This window comes from Gambusia affinis, linkage group LG22 (assembly GCF_019740435.1).
Source record: "Gambusia affinis linkage group LG22, SWU_Gaff_1.0, whole genome shotgun sequence".
In the NCBI taxonomy this organism is placed as follows: domain Eukaryota; kingdom Metazoa; phylum Chordata; class Actinopteri; order Cyprinodontiformes; family Poeciliidae; genus Gambusia; species Gambusia affinis.
In genome coordinates, this window is record NC_057889.1 from 9,712,325 (window position 1) to 9,729,541 (window position 17,217).

General features: G+C 40.9%; 1 protein-coding gene across 2 annotated transcripts in view; it reads right to left on the reverse strand.

Annotated features, from left to right (window-relative positions):
- The window catches only part of akap12b (A kinase (PRKA) anchor protein 12b), a 47,996-nt gene that overhangs the window by 2,903 nt on the left and 27,876 nt on the right, over positions 1–17,217 (reverse strand). Inside the window, exons 1-2 of one of the 2 annotated variants that reach the window (XM_044106939.1) lie at positions 8,006–8,250; positions 768–4,814 (exon numbers count right to left, since the gene is read on the reverse strand). In XM_044106939.1, coding sequence (XP_043962874.1) covers positions 772–4,814; positions 8,006–8,030 — 4,068 coding nt within the window. In that variant the 5' untranslated portion in view covers positions 8,031–8,250 and the 3' untranslated portion in view covers positions 768–771. Of the gene's footprint in view, positions 1–767; positions 4,815–8,005; positions 8,251–17,217 lie in introns of those variants that run through there. The other variant, XM_044106938.1, reaches the window with a different exon arrangement.

Sequence of the window (17,217 nt, forward strand, 5' to 3'; positions counted from 1 at the left end):
AATTTTTAATAGTAGAAGTCTAAAACAATGTTGTCTTGTGGTACCATAAACTCCTACTCTCATTTACAGTGTTTTCATTTAGGCAAAAACTGTGTGCTTTTTAAATGCTTCACTGGAGCCCACATTTTTTCTGTTCTCCTCTTTCCTCTTAGTGCAGGCTTTAGAAGTAAACCAGCATGGCAGAATAATAAATATGAAGCAAACTATTCATTGCTCATGTCAGCTAACCTCAATCTGCATCTCTACTGCATTACTGCAAAATAAACTATCTGCTAACCTAGACATATAAGACTTGTAGATTAAGTCAAAACTGGGGGAAGATAAACAACTTCTGTTCTTTGAAGCTTTGTAATCAAACCTTACAAATGCTGACTTCGACATGGTTTCTGGACTCCATACAGAGCCGGTGATAGAAGAAAAACAGGAGAGGAGAGCAGAGGAATCATAATCAGCCTTTCAGCACAAGTTCATCTGCCCCTCGCACACACCGCTTCCCTTTAAGACCCGAGCCTACAAAGACGGGGGTCAATGGCGGCATTCCTGCTTTGATATCAAAGGTACCCTGGTTACTCAAAGCCTGAACAAAAGCTTTTTCATCTAGTTGGTGTGCAAATCCTCTCCCTACTCTCTAATAAAAGTAGGAGCCATTGATGTAAAAAAGAAAAACACCATTTGATAAGCCAGCAAAAGAATCCCTGCTTTTGTTCCAACATTATTCAGTAAACGGATTTGCTTTAAATCAAAAGATATACTTTATGTAGTCTTACCTGCTCATGACGCTGCTGTGATCTCTGTAGACACAGGCTCGATCTCCTTCACTGCCTCCTCAATCACCTCGATCACTTGCGCCATCACCTCCGCACACTTTGCTGATGGTTTTTGCTCTAGTTGGCTTTCGTCTGCGTCCAAGCATTGACTGGCAGCAGCAGCTTCAGCAGAACTGGACTCCTGAGGTTCTTCTGTCAGGTCTGGGAGTTTGTTTTGTCTTGAAGGATTCTCAGCTGTCACGCTGGTGTTTGAACTCTCACCTTCTAGCATCTCCACGGTTTCTACTTTCACGGGCTGCTCTTCAACCTCCTGGGCCGATTGCAGGACCACCTGTGTTGGCATATGGGTCTCAACCGCCTTCTCCTTTTTCTCCTCTAAAAGGGCCTCCGACTTGTTTCCATTCTCAGAGGTTTCTTTCACTTCTCCCTCCTGATCTTTTTCACTTTCTTCAACTCCTTCGCCTTTGATCTCTGTTACTTCTTCCTCAATGACAGAATCTTCTCTTACTTGTACTTCCACAGCTTTCTTCAAGTCCTTTTTGGGTTCCTCCTCCTCATTGTTGTCCTCTTTAATGTTTTCTGTGATTTCTATTGGGACAGTCTCTATGACCTCCATAGCAACACATAAGGGCTGAGGGGATTTCTGGACTGGTCTCTCATAGACGTCAGGAACAGGGGTGTCAGTGATGACAACTTGGTCAGCTGTGATGCCTATCTCACCCTCTGTGGTAGCTGTTGCATGGTCTGGTGTTGGGATGGCTGCTATTGGCTTTTTGGGTTGTGGTGCATCTTCTAAAACTTTATCTACAGCCTCCTTGATGACAGTTTTTGCAATGACGGCACTCTGAGTCTCGATCTCTTTGTTCTTCCCGGCCTCATTTGGAGCAACAAGCAACACTGTCTCAGTGATGACGGCGCTTTCCTCACTTGGCACAACAGCAGGATGAGCAATTTCAGCCCCCTCTATGTTTTGATTTTCTTCAGCCACCTCTTCTACATCCACGGCACCCTCTTTGGACTCCACAGTTACCTCAGAGACTTCTACACTCTGAATGCAGACAGCTGTTTCTGGAATAGGCTCTATAGCACTGACCACAGTTTTAGGGGAGTTCTCCGTCCGTCTTGTGGGCTGAATGACCTCAGAGTTCTCTGTGCTGACAGCTCCAAGCTTCTCAATCTCAGGCTCGTAGCTCTCACTGGCCACTTCAATTTCTGCAACTTCACTCAATTTGGCTGCAAGAGGCTCAAGCTCCAGAGTTTGGACTTTGTTAATATGAGCCTGGAGCACAGGATCTTCTGAAACAGCAGCTTCTTCTGGTTCTACTGGCTTCTCCTCAACCACCATTTCAACATCAGTAGCATGACCAACAGGTACCATGCTTTCTAATGAAGGTTCCACAGCCTGCTCCACAGCAACTTCAGCAATCTCCTTTGTCTCAAGACCGATACAAAGAGCCGAGGCCTCACCTTGTGCATGTTTCTCCAGGAAGGCAATGGTTACAGTCTTGGCGTTTTCCGTTTCAGGCTCACTCTCAGTTTTTTCAGAAGCTTTTTCGAGAGGAACATCTTCCAGAGTCACAGATGTCTGGGTGGGGATTTCAGTGATTTGAGCCTCAATAGCACCAATGATTTCTTCTGCATTGTTCTGCTTGGGACCCTGTGGAACAGGGGAGGTTGCCGCAGCTGGAGCTGGAGTAATAGGCTTCACCTCGGCGGTGGACAGTCTACGTCCAGTGCGACCTAGACCTGTAGAAGGAGCAACCAGGTCGTCAGTTTCATCCTCTGCAATGTCAGTGTCGACAGATTTAGGTGTAGCAGCATTTTCCGCCTCCTCTGGAATATCACTCAGCTGATCATGTTGGTCTTCTGCACCTTCAATGCTGGCTGGAATCCATGATGGTGCTCTGTCCTCAGCAGACACTTTACTCTGGACTGTAGCTGCTTCTTTTGGTGCTTCCTGTGCTACTTCAACTTGGTCGTCATACTCTGAGAGAGGAACCACAGCTGGCGTGTCAGAGTCCTCCTCACCTGAGCCCTGGTCTGCAGATGGTTGCTTTTCTACCACTTTCTTCTTGCGTCCGGGGAAGAGTTTCCTCAAAGAGAAAGAGGACTCTTCTTTTTGTGTTTCAGTGTCTTGCTGGGCTTGGTCAGCAGCCCCATCTGGCTTCTCCTCACTTTTGGGCTTATTTTTTGACATAACCAAGCGTTTCAGTGTGCTCCAGGGTGACTCTCTCACAGGAGGTGCACTTACTGGCTCAGGTGCAGATGCTACTTCTTCATTTTCAGGATTTTGGGAAGAATCAGTGGCATCCTCGTTTTTTCGTTCTTCTTTCACGTCTTCTTCTGCTGCTGTTGCTCCTGTTATCTCCTCTTCAGCTTTGGTCTCCTCCTCATCAGAGTCAGAGGTCTTCCTTGTCCTCTTTTTAGGTCCACCCATACACATCAGAGCCTCCCAGGATACAGAGGTGTCCATTTTCCTTTTGGTCTCCTCAGTGCTACTGGTCAGTTTCTCTGTGTTTTCAGTTTTTGGCTCTTCCTCTTGACCTTTGTCTTCTTTCCCCTCTTCCTCCTCAACATTTTTTTCTGCCAGTGGAGCACTCTCGGATGAGGACAGAGTGGCAGACTTAGTTGGTTTGTCGCTTGTGCCTTCATCTTCACTATCAGAAGACCTTTTTGCATGCTTCTTGGGGGTTACCAGTTTTCTAAAGGAGGCAATGACACTATCTTTTTTCTTCTCACCATCAGATGCAACTTCTCCTTCAGTCTCTTGGCTGGACTCAAGTTGGTTTGCCTCTGCAGCCACAGGATGCTCTCCTGAGGCCTCTGGAGATGAAGGCCCGCTGTCAACTTTAGCAGCCTCTTCGGATTCAGCAGAAGACTGGGGATGTTCTGTCCCTTGCTCCCCAGACTCTGTGAGCTTTGAATCTGATTCTTTCTTGTTTTTTTGTCTCTTAGTTGAGAGTTTCTTCAGGCCAGCTCCAGTGAAGAGTTTCTTCAAGGGGCTTCCGTGGGACTTGGACTTCTCCTGTGATGACTGCAGCTCTGCCTCTGCACTCACCTCAGCTGGAACCTTCTCATCGGCACTTGCTTCAGCCTTTTGGTCTTCATGCTTGCTCTGGTCAGTAGTACTTTCAGTTGGAGTTGTAACCTCTTGGGTAGCATCTGATTTCGCCTCCTCCTGGGGGCTCGGTGCTTCGTGCTTTGACTCGGGTTCAGATTTCGCCTCCACAGGAGTTTCTGCTGTCTGCTCTTTAGTTTCCTCCTCTGTTACAACAGCCTCCTCTTTGGTTTCCTCCTCTGACACAACATTCTCCTCCTTCACTGACTGCTCTGCCACATCTTTCCCCCCCTTCTCCTCAGCAGTGGATTCTTCTGATTTAGCAGTCTCCTCTTTTTCAGCAGCCTCCTTTTCCTCCTCTTCCTTCGTCTTTTTCATGCTGGATTTTTTCCTCAAGTTTGAGAAGAGTCCCACGAAGAAGAGCTTTCTGAAGGGGGACATACCAGTCTCCCTGGCTGGAGGTGTGCTCTCTGCTTCTTTCTCTGCTTTTTCCTCCTTGACTTCTTCATTAGTGGCCTCAGCAGCAGCGCCTTCAGGTTGGGCATCAGTGGATTCATCTTTGTCTGTTTTTTTAGCGGTCTCTCCCTCAGGGGTAGATGCTTCTATCTGGGCCTTATTTTCTTCAGATGGGGTGTTCTCTTCAGCTGCATTATCCTCCTTGTCCTTTGCAGGTTCTTCAGTTGAGCTAATCTCCTCTTCTTTATCTTTGACCGTTAGAAGCGTCACAGGGTCCGTCTCGTCACTTTTGTCCTTCTTAAGGGTGAATTTCAAGCCCACGATGGTGAAAATCTTCTTGAAGCCGACCTCACCTGCATCATCCGTCTTCTCCTCTGCTACCTTCTCTTCGACAGCGGAAATATCATTTGTGCTTGGTGACTCTTTTTCCATTTTCTCGCCGTTTACATGAGGAGTCCCATCAGCCGGGGCAGTTTCTGTACTCTCTGGAGCCTCTTCCTTCTGACCCAGCGGCACACCATCTGGCTGGCCAACTGAAACGACAAGCAAAGAAAGAGCTTTCTGTAAGACTTTGATCAAATTTCTCAATTTAGTTTATTACTTGAGTATGTTTGTACTTTTGTGCTGTAGAAGGATTCCTAATGAAATCCCCATGATGTCCATATAAAGCCATCATCTGTAACCTTTATTTAATGATGAGGAAATCAAATCATTTGCAGAGTCAGAATAATTTACTCTGTATTTCATATAACGTTTTATATGAAACTAAAAAAACATCTTTTGTACAAAATAATATTTGTAAAGATGCTAATTTCCTGGTAGCTATCCGTTGGTATAACTTTGCTATGTGCAAATGGGAAAAAGCATATGGGCATCAATACAGATAAATAATACACATACTCAATTGTAATGGTACACTTATGAATGCTAATGCAGTTTTTAGATTACTACGCTACTCTAAAATGTGTTGGGGCTTCATTGTGGTGCTTTTAAGGTCCAGACAGAGACACTTATCTCACTGTAGGCATTCCTCCGCAGCTGAACACATGTTGGGCAAATGTTGCAATAATAGCTGAGATAGCAGACATAAACCACAAGTTCAACACGTCGGTCTGTCAGTGTTTTGACAAATGTAGGCGTTTTGCAGAGGGGAGCAGCAGAGCTGCCGGAGGCTCCTCAGATCTTCCTACAGTCTGGGAAATTTCACGTCTAAAATCCCTGGGGTCTCTAAAAAAATAGAATGATTTAGAATGATTTATGCTCAAGGAATCAGGTTACAGGATTACACATAGAGCAACTAAGCTGCTGTTTAAACCAAGCTCATCGTGGGAAATAATCTGCCAGTTAATGAAGCCAACTTGAGTATTAAAATAGTAATTAGGGGTTGCATTATACATTTCTTTCTTTCTTTCTTTTTTTTTTTTTTTACAAACAAATTTATGCTAAAATTAAATATATAAACTGAAATAGAATAATTTTTTTGAAGTGCTTGAACTCAGTTCTTGGTAAATTCCAACTGAACTCATCTAGTAACTCTATAATTTAGATGTTGTCGTTCCACACAAAAATGTTAAACTGCACATCGGCCTACGTCCCTTGTTTCTGAATTATAGACAGAGATGCCGTACCAAGAATATTTAAACTTTCATATGCAGAAAATGCTTGCCTAGGCAACAAAAGATGAATGTTTTTTTCTCTTAAACACTCTTAATTTATCTACTAAAAGTATGATGAAGGACATTCTTGCCTTTTCTGTCTTAAGAGGAATGCAAATTATGCCCAACCCTAAAATTTTTTTAAGATGAGCTCAATGTAGTGTGAGCTTAAATAGCAAGGGACTTCAAGAATGTTTGCTTCCTTTTTTTTTGGTTAAACTGTGTCTTTCCTCTGCCCATGTACTATTCAAATTAAACAATGCAACACCCTCCCACCCCCCTTTCAGTATCCCTCCTTAAAATAAGTCCCAATCCCCTTGACCCAAATTCCACCACAGCAGGATGGAAGGGGTCCCACCCCCCCCTTCTCAAACCAGACACAAGCATACAAAAACACAATAGCCTCCAAGCCCTCCGTGGCCCCTGGAAAATAAAGGAAGGGGGGTGGTCGACCTTTATGTTATCAAAAATGGCTACAGCTAGCAGGAAGTTTAAATTGTTGAGTTTGACTGTGTTACTGCAGTGGTAAATAGGAAAAGGATTCAAGTGACAATAAAGGTTTTGTAGCTTTTTTCTTACATGTATGGTACTTTTTTTTATTACTAATAATGGAATCTAAATTCATACATTCACACCAGTTCATCTGAGCTGTTTTCAATTAGGCCCCAGAACAGAAAAGGTTATTAAAGAAGAGCGTGGGAGGGGTCACACTATTAGTAAGCCACTTCTTTGTGTACCTACACTGTCAGTAAAACAGGAACCATGCTGGTTTAACAGACTACTGGCATCTTCGCCATCTTTTTGATCCCTGTCTTCTTGCTCAACCAACCGTCAAAGTCCTGGGACTGTAAATATTTGGCGGGGGAGGACGAGCAAAGGCAGGGAAGAATCTAAAGTGAAGCTGGATGGATGCAGGGATGAGGGTGTAGCATATTCCTGACACTCGCCATCATATTTGAGATGCTTATCTCAGCTGGATACATATCCTCGTGTGTGAGGGTGATATTAAATATCAGAGCTGCAGCCAATAGCTGATTGTTGTAAATCTACTCTGGTCTGCGCTGAAGTCAGGTTGCGTTTCTGTTGGGGCTGTTGCATGACTCGTTTGGGGTCGCCTTTATCTGCAAGGGCGGGGGCGAGAGACAGTATACAAATACATGCAAATGCTTTAGTCTGGGTCTGGAGTTTTAAAACAATAGCAGTCCGTTAAAAACAGGGCAAGGAGACATCGTCACCCTCCCCCAACGGAGACGATACTTAACACCCCTCATACACACACTAACATCTTTAAAGGTGTGGTCAGAGCATCTCTGTTTGTGCAGAGGGGGGAGGACATCAAGAGTTATAAACCACTCAAATAAAACAACATTGTATTAAAAAGGTCAGTTTCTAAACTATCGTGATGCAGTTCTGCTCTATTTAAACCACCCTATCAAGTTAAGATGAAGAAAACTGGGAAAGAGGATATGTTTTGGCATGCGATCAATTCCAGACTCCCCTTTCTCTCTATTTCTCTCTCTTCCTACACATCCTCCGTGAGTAAATATCCCCACTGGGAGTTAGAGTCCCACTAATCTAATAAAACACCTCACATCATGGGATGCAGTGTGTTTGCTCAGATGTTAGTCTGTACAAAAAAAAAAGAAAATCAAAGATGGACATTTGATGGACATTTTTCCACTGCAAAGTTTGAAACATGTTTAAAATGTTCTCACTAATTCAGGATAATAAATCCAGAGATTATTGCTGTGAAATGTGTTTGCAAAGTTAAGTAAAGCAGATTTTCTTACAGTGTGATGTTCTGCGGTAATCTAGGCAAAGCTTTCTCCAACTGAGATCACTCATCCATGCCAAAACCTCCAGAAACCACAACGCAAACTAACCACACCCTTAGTACAACAATGCTTTTGGCAAAACTCACTTACACAAGGAAAACACACTTGAATGAGTCCCATTATATTCACATCAAATGAATGGATCCAGATTTACAACGTAAATAGTTTGACTTAATTCTGACTTTGACAGACACAAAAAGCAACAGTGTTTCAGACGTAAAAAGCGGTTCCTACCTGTTAAAGTAATTGTTCCAAGCATTGGGAGAAGCCAGAAGAAAAGCAAGCCCAAAAAAAGATGCAACAAATTAAGATTTTGAAAACTAAAGAAAAAAAAATCCTAAGACTAAGCTCTAGCAGTCTACTATTTCCCTTCCCTTCTCTTCACACTTTGTAAAAGTAAGCCTTCCCTCCTCTCTGTCCCTCTGAGGGCTTGAGTTGTTTCTTCTCACTTCCAGCGCTCCTCAGTCAGTCAGCAGAATGAAGTGAACAGAGGTCTCCACACACATTTCAACAGACTGACACACATGTCACAGTTAGGACCACCCCTGCCTCCCCCTTTCTTTTCTTCCCACCTCCCCATGCCTTTCTTCAGCTGTTCTGAATGAACACCCACCCCCCTGCGCCTCCTCCCTGTCCCCACTCAACCCTCCATCCTCCTCTTTCTCCTCTCCTATCCACTCCCTCAGAACTCATCGTCCAGCAACGTCTGTAGCGCGTCATGTGAAATTCCAATTTAGCCTTCACTACTGACACCCTAAAAGTATCAACAATGTGTCAAAAGTATAAAAATCTGAAAAGTGTGAAATGGATTTTGCTACATTTACTGCTGCAAATCTTTTGCTGGATGATGCTTGCGCCAGCTTTGCACCGACTGTTAAAGTTGAATTTAGAGTCTGAAGATCTCATTAAGTCTTTAGATTCTCAGTTGGTTTGGGGTCTGGACTTTGACTGGGCCATTTCAACACATGAATATAGTTTTATCTAAAATAGTCACCATGTCTCCGGCTGTGTGTTTATGATTATAGTTCTGCTGGAAAATGAACCTCAAGTCGTAACCAGGATTTAGAACAGCTTTTTACTTTAAAATAAACACTGTATATACATATTAACATCCCAGACCTATTCAATAAATTGGAAAATTATTGAAAGGTCCATGTAGTTCAGTGACTCAGTTCACAAGATGAAACACATTATGGATGAATTACATACAGACTTATGTTGGGTTTTTTTTGCATATAAGCTCCTGCATGGAGCTTATATGCAAATATGTTTTATTATATGTGTGTTTGGACTTGCTGGTGCTGACATGAATTTTCCTGTTAGCACCTCCCATTTCTGAGACAGTGCCTCGTGTTTCTTTTTATTTTTTATTTTTTTTATTTTTATTGATTTTCATAACTTTATGTAAACACCAACAAAATTAAACAAAAACAACCCACCCCAAAACAACAAGGAGCACTGCAAAGTCCACATAAAAAATAAAAACATACATACATACAGCCCACATACACAAAATACAGTAGTCATAATTCAAAATAGTCACAACTGTCAGACAGCCAAATGAGTGATATATTGAAAGTAAGAAAGAGAGAGAGAAAAAAAATATATATATATATATATATATAAATAAAAATAAATTACAGCCTCTGTAAAAAGGATTGCAGTGGGGCCCAGATCCTCCAAAATTTGTCCGACTTTTGATGAAGGTCATGAGTGAGTTTTTCAACTGAGACAATGGCTGAAATCTGTGATATCCACATATCAACTGTAGGGGCCTGTGGTGCTGACCATCTCAATAGTATACATTTCTTGGCCAGAAATAAAAGGATTGCAAGCAGATGTTTAGTGTCTGCATTAAGTAGAATGTCTGAAGCATGGTTAAAGAGACAGAAGGAGGGAGTTAGTGAGAACTGTTTACCAATGATCTCTTGTATCATGAGATGAACTCTTTTCCAGAAAGATTGAATACAGTTGCAAGACCAAAATAAGTGAATAAATGTGCCCCTATGTATTTTGCATTTATGACACAGATCTGAAGCATCAGGAAACATCCTCCGAAGGCGAACAGGTGTATAATAAGTTCGGTAGAAGAATTTAAAGTTCTGCTCATGTAAAGAAACTGAGGTGGAGTTGGGGAAGACCCCATCACAGATTTCTTCCCAATCTGTCAGATCAAATGTCAGTCCTAGGTCACGCTCCCACACCAGCTTCATAGCATCATAACCTGAGGAGTCAGAGCCAGATAGTAAATGATATATCTTAGAGATAAGTCCTTTGGGAGATTTGGTCATGATAATCATATTCTCTAACTCTGACAATTTTGTACGTAATTTTCCTGTCCTCCAAAGAGAGCTCACAAAATGACGGATCTGTAGGTATTTATAGAAATCTCTATTAGAAATATTGAAATTGGCTGTAATTTGTTCAAAGGATTTAACAGAGTCAGAGCAGACTTATGTTTTAAGGTCTTTATTTCAGTAAATTATGATCATTTTCAGCTAATAGCTCAAGAAAAGATAACATTTAAGATTAGAATAATGCATTAGGCCAATAAACAAAATTAACATAGAGATGTGGGTTTTGTAAAAATTGTTTAATTTCTATTTGAAGGTTTAAAATGCACTTTTAATCAGGCAAATGAGCTTTGTTGGAGTGTGTTTGCTAATTTATAGAATGACAGTGTTTATGTTAAAAATGTTTGTACATTGAGAAGAAATTTGTCTGTGCACCAACATGGCAAATAAAGCTTATTCTGATTCCAACTTTTCAAGACAGGATTTAACTGGAATCCCACAGCATGATTCTGCCACCACGTTTTACCACAGATGAAAAAAATTTAATCATCTTAAAATTTAATAAAATTTATCCCTTTAACTCTCACATCTTTATACATTTTCAGTAAGGTATCTTTCAAGCAGCTGTTTTTTCAAAGGAGGGTGTTTTTTTTTTTCCTATTCTGTTTTTATTTTTATTTTTTTTTAAGTAGTCCTAAATACACGTTCTCTCTGTCTTTCCTATAAAAGGAGCCGTCCAGCCCTGTACATCATGGCTCATGTCAAAAGTTCTGTAGGAATGCTGATTGAGGTAACCCAGAGTGAACTTCAGCACTTCAACACTAATCTCCCAGCTGGCTTTCATTCAGCTTCTAAAACCTAATAGAAAAGCACAAAACTTGTCCTTGAACATGATTGTTCATATCCAGATCCTAAACTTAAATCATGAACCTAGAGTGCTGCCAAGTCTCCACATGGCTCCTGATGTTTGAATGTTAATAAGGGCCCCTCTCCATTGCTCCAATGCAGAAACATTTACCTCAGCTTTTGTCTGCGGTGGGAGAGAGACCAGAAAGAATGCAGATAATTCCTCAGGTAAATACCAGCATAATCAGATCTGTCACACTTCTGCATTGTCCCACAAGAATGTGTGAATTCCAAACAGAGAGCTCACAGCCAAGTGATAACAGCAGCAATCAAGTAGTTTGAAAGTCTGACATCAGCGTCCCCCCTCCTCATGGAGAACGCATCTGAGATTCCAGGTTACAAGTCTGCTTCTGTAAATTTGGCGCTTCATTATGTGCAAGTCATTAAATCTGTTTGTCTGTCTTGCAAACGTCGCTTGCAAATCGTGCCGTCAGAGCAGACAGGAGTGCGATTTAAAATGGGAGTTGTTTGGATGTTTGTGTGGGTTAAATTAAGCGGAGGAAGTTGAAAATCTAATAAGAGATCATTTTGGAGAGAAAATTTCAGTGGATAACAACATTATTGTTTATAACATTATGCAGGAGGAGACCCTTGAAATACTACTGTGTGAGGCATCTTCTCTCTAACTGGTAACAAAGTTACATGTACTCAGTCATAGGAATATTATTTTATTCCAGCTATGGATGGAAAAACAGTCAGTACCCAAAGGACTATTTTAATATTAGTCATACACTTTAAATGTGTTGCAAGGATGAAGCTTTCTTTCATCCCGGTGACTCATCTGATGGGTATGTGACTATTTGTACTCTGCTACATAACGGCCACTACAGCGGCTCATAATGCTGAGTGGATGGTGAGTCAGGCTGATGGGAATTTATGGAGTAAAACTGACCCGCATTTCCTTTTTCCCTCTGAACTTCCTTCATGTGACTCACCCACATCAGTTACATTCCTGGACTTCCATACATACTGACACATTTTTATTTAGACAGCAGAGGGAAACTGCAGACAATACAAAATGATGAACTATAGAGGAACTGTTTTATCAGTCTCTCTTGAAGTGTACCACATAAGAAGCACAAGCCTCAACGAATGCTGAATATTAACGCTTCTCTAACTTTCTTCATAATGGATGAATGATCAAGTCAACATAAAGCTAAGATCCAAACCGGAAATGTCTTCTTAACTCAATCTAACACAAAAATAGTTGTCCGCTTTTCTTTGTTGGTCTCAATAATCAAATTAAGCTGTTGAACTTCTTGTGGCCCAGTCATGACAAGACAACTACCCACAATTTATTTATTCTAAAGTTAGGAGTCCAAGAAAGGCTAGAATAGTTTCTTTGTGTCTCTGTTTTCCATTTGATCATTAGCGCCATGACATCGCACATTCAGTACAATGACCAGCTGAGACCAAAGAGACAAAAAAATAAAGATCTTTACTTCAATCGAATAAGACTCAAATAGGATGAGCAGAACTCTCAATTACAAGCTAAAGCAGATGGATGTAAAAAAAGAGCCGGTGACTGGTTATCCTGTGATGCATTTATCTCTGGACTTGAACATTTCCCAGTTGCAAGTTGGGAAACAAGCAGGATGCACTATCCTCAGTGACAAGCTAACTATTATTAGCAACACAAGCTAATAGCAATGTAACTTTTAAGAACTATGTAGTTATTTATAAAGCGCCTTTCAACATATAAAATGAGCTAACAATGGGTAAAACATAAAAATAACATTTATGTTTTTAAATATTCAATTTAATCCAGTTTTATTCATGTAGTGCCAAATCACAGCAAATGCCATCTCTATAAAATCCTTTCAATTCAATCATACGTGCATTCAAATTGATCCTAGTTATCAAACAGTACAGTAAGCTCAATTAATATTTTAAAAAGTTTCTATCTGCAGAAACCCAACAGTGTCGATTTTACAGTACATGCATTCAAATACTAAAGTAGCATGATCAATATTAAGAATTGTGTGTGAAAGATTTACATGAAAAGCGACCATTTCATCAAACCAGTTGCAGTTCTTAACTTAGAGATAGGGTGAGAAGCTTGGTCTCAGGGACTCAGAGTAGAGCTGCTGCTCCTTCACATCGAGAGGAGCCTGTTGAGGTGGCTCTGGCATCTGGTTAGGATGCCTCCTGGACGCCTCCCTGATGAGGTGTTCTGGGCACGTCCCACCAGAAGGAGGCCCAGAGGAAGACCCAGGACACGCTGGAGGGACTATGTTTCTCGGCTGGAAGAAGTGGCTGGGGAGAGGGAAGTCTGGGCCTCCCTTCTGAAGCCGATCTGACCCCGGATAAAGCGGAAGAAAATGGATCCATGGATGGATGGAATTTCAATAAAGTATGTTATATACATATATGTGTAGTTACTGTCAAGCACTATAATTTTTAACCAAAAGTGGCTAATAAAACTTTAGCTGGATATAATAGAGTAATAGTATGACTCTGCCTTGACTTTCAGGTTGTTGAACCATGAAGTATTTATTTTTTTTATAGAGCTGATCAAAAACTGGATCTAGCACCAGTCCTGGTCAAGAACTTGAACTATTTTAGTGAAAAAGTTCCAACGGACTTGATCATTGATAAAAATAAGAAAAGTACAAACCCCTGCAGCCTCTCCTTGTTTTTAAAGTATGACAGTGATATTGAATTTTAAAGTTAGGTTTAGTTGAGAAATATTTCTCAATCCCTCTAGGAGTCTTCATGGGCCTTTCTGCTTGTTTGACAAAATTTGACTTAGCAGAAAATAAAATTAAGTTAGCTTTTGGGGGAGCTTTTCTTCATTTCTCTCATAAAAATCAACAGAACAGAAAATGTTGTGGCGGCATTTTAAAATGTCTTGACAGCTCAAAAAAGTAATATATTGACAAAAAAAACTTTCACAAGATGAAAATAAGTCGAGGGACGCTTTTCTTCTTTGTCTTTCAGCAGAAAAATGCTGCTCTGATTAAAACAATCCTTCATCCAAGCAGCATATTTTGTAACCAAACTTCAACAACGCAGAGCTGAGTTGTTGGTGGCTGACGCCCCACATATCTTGTTGGATCAGAAAACGTGCCTGAACTGAGGAATGTTTGAGGTGGGGTCTTGTGTTCAGGCAGGAGGGAGAGGGAAGTGGGGGATTGGGGTGATGGGTGGAGGCGGCTTTTTTGTGGCTTATGCAGAAATGAATGACATCACCGGACAGTTTCGGAGACGCCGCCTCTCACACTTCCAAGAACGGAAAAAGATGATGTTAAAATAAGTGGAGGAAATGGCAGAAGGTGAGAGAGGCCGGCTGAGACCAGAGAGATTTGTTTCACTGAGTAAATCTCCTTTCTTTATCTTTTGCTCTTTTGCTTCTTTCACTCTGTCATTTATTCCTCCTATTTAATCCCACTTTCTTTTCAGTTGTTCCTGCACTCCAATGCCCCAGTTCTTCTGTTGTTGCACGGGGCTGAAGTGATGGATGAAGAATGTTGGACAGGAAATGCAGTCAGCTCTTGACATCATCACTTCCTCTTCCTGCTGCTCATTTCCTACTGTTACGGTCATGCACGGTGCACAGTTTCATTCAGGAGACATGAATTACGCGATGTAGCGTGATAAGAAGAACAGTACAGCCGTGACGTCTAAGTAACGCGACAGAAAACATTGTTTACAGCTCCTATTGTTGAAAGAGAAGCTAATGCTTCCACCAGCTTGCACGCAAGTCTCTGAAAACACAAAGTGGTTCTGCTTTCTCATAGAAACCGAAAAGATAAAGCTTTAAATTTCGTCCAGCAGCTCGTTCACCGAACCATGTTGTGCAAGAATTTGCCATCTGTTACACACATCCTCGCTTTCTTTTGCGTTCTTGAGATATCTGCATCAGTAATTTGGCCTTCCAGTTGTTGTTAGGCATCATCCTGTCCTTTAGCATGCTGGCACGTACAAATGGTAAACCGGAGATGTGCACTTTGAGGGACCCTGGAAGACATTAGCTTATACAAATGAGTGAATATAAATTAACTAGATGATTCCCAACTTCTAGGTTAAAATTACGGGTTGCAGTTGAATAAACTAATCTTTAAGTTTGATCTAATAATACTTGAATAAAGAGAGTAGTGAAATTGGCTAGTTTTCAGACACAGCCTTGTAACAACCACCTCAGTTTTGTCCATGAGGTAAAAATCATATCTACTTGGATTGTCGCAGTGGCCGCTGCACTGGTAATGAAGGGGGAGAAGGAGGGGTCCGCCACATTCTTGGTTCATTCTCTAAAATCCTCCATATGCCTGGGGGAGGCTAGGAGTTAAGGATAGAGATTAGGTTCCCTGATGCCGGGACAGATGAGAGAGGAACGCCTGAGGAGACAAGTGGGTCCTGAAGACGGGCAGGGAGGGCGGGGGGAAGATTGGACAGTCTTGGTGGGAGGAGATTTAATTTATTTTATTTGACATGAAAATTTTGAGCTTAGTAATTTGACTGAACAGGGATACACATGTCCACAACTTTTATTTTCTCACATCCAACTAAACTTTCCAACTAAATGTGGAATCAACACAGTTTGTTACACTGTCACCACCATGGTTGGCTGCCAGGATAGTGTTCATTTTATGACAGTACAGCTTAGAAAACGTTTATAGTCATTAGTTTTCACCTCCCATAGTTGGTCCTTTACTCAGTTTCGTCCTTATTGCGGAATCATGAACTCTGACCTTTGCTAAGGAAAGTGAGCCCTGCAGTGCTTTGGATGTTTTCTTTGGTGACCTCCTGGATGAGTTGTAGATGATCTTTTAGAGTAATATTAGTATTCCTACAAAGGTTTATCACTGTTTGGTGTTTTTTTTTTCTATTTGATCATGTCTCTGTTTGCTGGAGCAAAAAAATCTTAGAAATGAGTTTGAAACTCTTTCCAGACAGAGCGTTTTTAATCTGTTCTTGATTTTCTTCTGAGTGCAGCACTATGTTTTTTTAGTCTGTTTCAACAAAAAGTTCTATTTAAGTTACTTCTTGTTTCTGGGACTAAAAAGGCCTGAATGTGTCTGACGAAATGGAACTCAGATTTGCCAAATATTTGGTTAACATAACTTAATTTAGCAATTTTCAAGAGAAAAGCCAAGAATCCCTTTGTTTTGTTTTATTACAGATTTCACAAAAGAAAGTTGTTTTTTTGAAACACATAATGTAAAAATTATTTCTTCTAGATGTGTCCCATCTATGTAAGACATCTTCCACTCATCCCTCAGTTAAACATGAGCTCAACATTTAGTTATATAATTTATTGGAAGATGCTACTAACGTAAGAGCGGTGGGTGTAAAAATAAGTTTATAATTCAACCTCCTTTTTTGAACTTGAAAGTATACTTTACTGTTGATCTTCCTTTAATTTTGCTTAAAATTAATGTATTGTATTCAGCTTTGTTTATTCTTTTATTACACTATTTTCAATAAAGTCAAACATCAAGAATGCACAAAATGAATGCGAAAGTTTTATAAAGCAGAAAATGTGTTGAAAAATAAATCCGTTTAGTGTCTGAGCAAAAGTGTCTAAGATGTTGAACAGGCTTCCTTTATAAAATAATAAAACAGACTACTCACTCAAGCTGTGTTTAGATAAATCTTCCTGTCCACTTAGAAGTTGAACGTTTCTAATTGTTACTTACGTTTGTACAAACTTACTGTGGGTGTGTCTTTAAAAGCACTCACTTAAATTGAACCACTGCCTGGAGAACAAACATCTTAAGAGACTAAGAGGCTTTCAGGGATTCTGATGCTGTCCTGTTGCGTCTCTACCTTTTCCTGAAGAGAAAAGTAATTTCACGTCTATTGAATTGATCATCATCTGAGAACACCTACATCACAAGTCACAGACAAACAATTTCCTCTCGTGGGGTAAACAGCGAGTGAGTTTTGCAGGCTGGAATGCAACAGCAATGTGGGCAGAAATTCAAGAGGAGGGATCCAGTGGCTGGATTGTGTTATAAACCCGAAGCCTCATACACTGAGATCAGATGGAGCTTAAGTGAAGGGAGAGGTCCCTTCCACAGGCATGATGAACATTTTGGCAACATAACTCTGTAGAGGCCCCAGAGGAGCAATGAAATCAGTCAGACTTAAATTAAATCATTTCCACCCATAAGTCAGATTCACATGTTGTATTTATAATAAACTAAAACTTCTTTATAAGCCTGCCATTGCTTGCCAGAAACTATGTAAAGCTTCAACCATTAATGACCTTTTTTAGCACCAGGTTTTTAAATTAAATCACTG